This window comes from Simochromis diagramma, unplaced genomic scaffold, assembly GCF_900408965.1.
Source record: "Simochromis diagramma unplaced genomic scaffold, fSimDia1.1 OVJJ01000493.1, whole genome shotgun sequence".
Taxonomy (NCBI): domain Eukaryota; kingdom Metazoa; phylum Chordata; class Actinopteri; order Cichliformes; family Cichlidae; genus Simochromis; species Simochromis diagramma.
In genome coordinates, this window is record NW_024387309.1 from 1 (window position 1) to 3,978 (window position 3,978).

Genomic DNA, 3,978 nt, shown 5'->3' on the forward strand with positions numbered 1-3,978 from the left:
CCCCTGGTATAAAGAAAAAAAATGTTTAACTAATTCAGAGTAAACAGAATCATACTTTATATTGCACCAGCGTAACTAACGATGAAGCCTGAGATATCATGTACTTCCTCGCGGAAGTCGAACACTTTAATCGCACGCCCTTTCGTACACGACCGCTAGAGATCGCCAGGGAGAGAGAGGGGAGGCCTATAAAAAGGCACACTCACTGACTGTCTCAGTGACTGTCAGTGACTTACTGTCATCTGGTGAGCTTCAACATCAGTCTGCTCTGCAGAAGCGGACATGGGAAGGGCGGCTTTAACATCTCTGCTGTTGACTTTACCAGGTGTCGTCTTCTTGGGGCTTACGTCTGCACGTAAGATTATTTATTCTGTCCTTTTTTTCCTGTGAAGTACTGTTTCACGATAGTAGTTTTGATTGTGCTGAATGCAGACGAAGACATTCAGGAGTTTCTGTTCCGTCATTGGTTGTTTTTGTTGTTATCTTACTGAACTACACACGAGACTCGCCATTACGCCAGCGAGTATCCTTTATTATTCTCAACCCCCTTCCCACAAGAACCCAGCACAAACGTTCCCACCTCCTATCATTTACCCGATACTACAGTTTTCTTGTCAAAAAAACAATTCTGTCATGTCAGAAAGCGGATGAGACTTTTGAGATCTAACCACAGACAAGAAGGAGCTAGTGAAGAGAAGCGCTCGGAATATCCCCTCCTCCACGGACCTTTAGAGTGGATAAAAGTCCCTTAGATCAGAGGAATGGAGGCTGCTGTTACGTGTTACGTTGTTGTTACGCCAGATGTCTTTGGTATCCTGCTGAACCCAAGCCTAAGTACATGGAACACACCCTTCTGAAAAAATCCAGACAGCAATTCATCACCTTTGTAATTACACTGCACAGTGAAGCTGTTATTATTATGGATGTCTTTGAAAAAAAGAGTGCTTCCTGTGTAACAACACATTTTCTCACTTTATGTTAACCGTTATTATGATAAGAAAGAAAGAAAGAAAGTAGAGTCAAGTTCCCCAACATCCAAGAAGGAGGACAATCTTTACTGAAAACTGTCAATTTTAAATAAATACAAAACACACCTAAAAAATAAAAATAAATTATAAATTTTGTTAGTCCTACTGCAGTTTGGCATTTACCACACCAAGTCTAACAGCAGCCATGAAACGTTTTATATTTCAAGCTACTTTTAATGCAGTGAGATATTAGAGCATTTTTAATGACAAATTGAAGAATGCTTCAAAAGATCCACCATCATCCCTGTGCCCAAGAACAGCAAACCCTCATCCCTGAACGATTACCGGCCAGTTGCACTGACCTCGGTAGTAATGAAGGTGTTTGAGAGGCTGCTGAAGAACATCATCTCCTCCTCCATCCCAGACACCACAGATCCGCTGCAGTTCGCCTACAGATCCAACAGATCCACAGAGGATGCCATCGCCCACGTCCTACACACCACTCTCAGCCATGTGGACAAGAAACAGGGTAACTATGTGAGAATGCTGTTTGTTGATTACAGTTCAGCGTTTAACACAATAGTGCCCTGCAGACTGTTCACAAAGCTGAGGGATCTGGGACTTAACAGCCGTCTGTGTGAGTGGGTGTTGGACTTCCTCACTGGCAGAACTCAGGTGGTGAGGGTGGGCAGGTGCTTCTCCAACAGCATCACCATCAACACAGGAGCACCTCAGGGATGTGTCCTCTCGCCACTGCTCTACTCCCTCTACACTTCAGACTGTGTGGCCACCCATGGCTCCAACACCATTGTGAAGTTTGCTGACGACACAGTGGTGTTGGGTGCCATCTCCAACAACGATGAGGCGGCCTACATGGATGAAGTGAAGAATCTGGCATCGTGGTGCCAGGACAACCACCTCCAGCTGAACGTCAGCAAGACCAAGGAGCTGATGGTGGACTTCAGAAGGGGTCAGCACAGAGACTACAAGCCCATTATCATCAATGGAGCTCCAGTGGAGAGGGTGCAGTCCTTCAAGTATCTTGGTGTCCACATCTCCTCAGACCTGACATGGGCTGCCCACATTCAGGTCCAGACCAAAAAGGCTAGGCAGCGCCTGTATCACCTACGACAACTGAGGAAGTTCAGGGTCCCTCCAAAGATCCTCAGGATTTTCTATACAGGCGCTGTGGAGAGCATCCTCACACAGAACATGACATCGTGGTTTGGGAACAGCTGTGTGAAGGACCAAAAAGCTCTCCAGAGAGTGATCCGTACAGCAGAACACTGCTGCAGGATTGCTCTCCCCCCGCTTCAGGACACCTACACCAGGAGATGCCGGACTAGAGCAGCGCAGATACTGAAGGACCCGTCCCATCCTGGCAACAAACTGTTCCAACTTCTGCAATCTGGTAGAAGGTTCCGCATCTTCCGGGCAAGGACAGAGAGACTCAAGAGGAGCTTCTATCCCCAAGCCATCCGTGCCCTAAACACACACACCCGCCCTCTCACATCATCTATAATTGACTGAGACAGGACTCTTCCAGACACTAAACCAAGGCACAATGTACATTTCAATTCCTTTAATTTTAAATATGTTTATATTGTCTATCCTGTAAAATAGTCAGATGTCTATTCATATTAATATACAGAATTCACCTGCTTGCTGCTACTACTGCACATTCACCCAATGTATATACTATTTATATATTATATATATACAATGTCCCCCCCCCCCCCCCCAGGGATTGGCAGGGATTAACAAGTGTGCATAATTTCAGTGCACGAAGTTTCCACTTTGGTTCACTTAATGCAGAGCATTAGTGGTCCTTCTGGAGTTTCTGTAGAAGTAAATGGTTGTGCATGCTTTGTGTTGTTTACAGAGCCAACAGAGGTCAAGGCTAAGTCTGGAGAAACTGCCCATCTACCATGTCAAATTGTGAGCAACATCAAAGTGGTAGAGTGGAGCAGACCTGACCTCAACCCAGAATGTGTCCTTTTGTACCAGAATAAACAGTTTGATCAAGAGAGTCAGAATCCATCTTTTAAGAACCGGGTGGATCTGCAGGACAGACAGATGAAAGATGGAGACGCGTCTCTGATTCTGAAGAATGTGACGATTAAAGATGCTGGAACATATGAGTGTCGTGTCCTCACAAACCGCAGAAAGAGAGCCGTTGACCCCATCCACATCATCTACCTTCATGTTGATCCTCCAGGTGAGTGAGTAGAGTTGAGTGTGTGTGTGATCAGAGGTGAAGCTGCTTCCTGGTTGTTGATGTTTGTTTCTAAAGATGTTGTTGATGAGACTTTGTAGAAAGCAGCTGGTCTGAGTGATGTGATCAGAGTGCAGTAGATAATGTCTGACAGCAGTTTGAAGAGGAAATGGATTCTGTTCTGTTCTTCACTCATCACCTACCTGACAGCTGACACCTCACACCTGTTTCTCACCTGCAGGTCAGACACACACAGAGGATGGAGGGAAGGAGGATGGTCCACACAGACATTTGGGAGTGGTAGCTGGTATCATCGTTTTTGTTATGACTGGTGCTCTGATGACTGTGATGGCTCTGAGGCATAAAGAAAAAAGAAGAAGAATCCCCCCCCACCCTCTTTCTCATGATAAAGGAACTGAACTGCCACTGGTCTGAAACAAAACTAGTTCATGCATTTATTACTTCCAGGCTGGACGACTGTAATTCATTATTATCAGGATGTCCAAAAAACTCCCTGAAAAGCCTTCAGCTAATCCAAAATGCTGCAGCAAGAGTGCTGACAGGGACTAGAAAGAGAGAGCATATTTCTCCTGTTTTGGCTTCCCTTCATTGGCTTCCTGTTAAATCCAGAATTGAATTCAAAATCCTGCTCCTCACATACAAGATCTTAAATAATCAGGCCCCATCTTATCTTAATGACCTTGTAGTACCATATCACCCTATTAGAGCACTTCGCTCTCGCTCTGCAGGCCTACTTGTTGTTCCTAGAGTATTTAAAAGTAGAATGGGAGGCAG

The 3,978-nt window shown here is 45.2% G+C and overlaps 1 protein-coding gene across 1 annotated transcript; it reads left to right on the plus strand.

The window, feature by feature from the left end:
- The first annotated feature begins 202 nt into the window (after positions 1-202).
- On the plus strand, positions 203-3,686 carry LOC120717142 (coxsackievirus and adenovirus receptor-like). The gene is made up of 3 exons (XM_040004989.1): positions 203-355; positions 2,851-3,186; positions 3,425-3,686. The coding sequence occupies exons 1-3, from the start codon at positions 283-285 to the stop codon at positions 3,616-3,618; spliced, it is 603 nt and encodes a 200-aa protein (XP_039860923.1). The 5' UTR covers positions 203-282; the 3' UTR covers positions 3,619-3,686.
- The last annotated feature ends 292 nt before the right edge of the window (positions 3,687-3,978 follow it).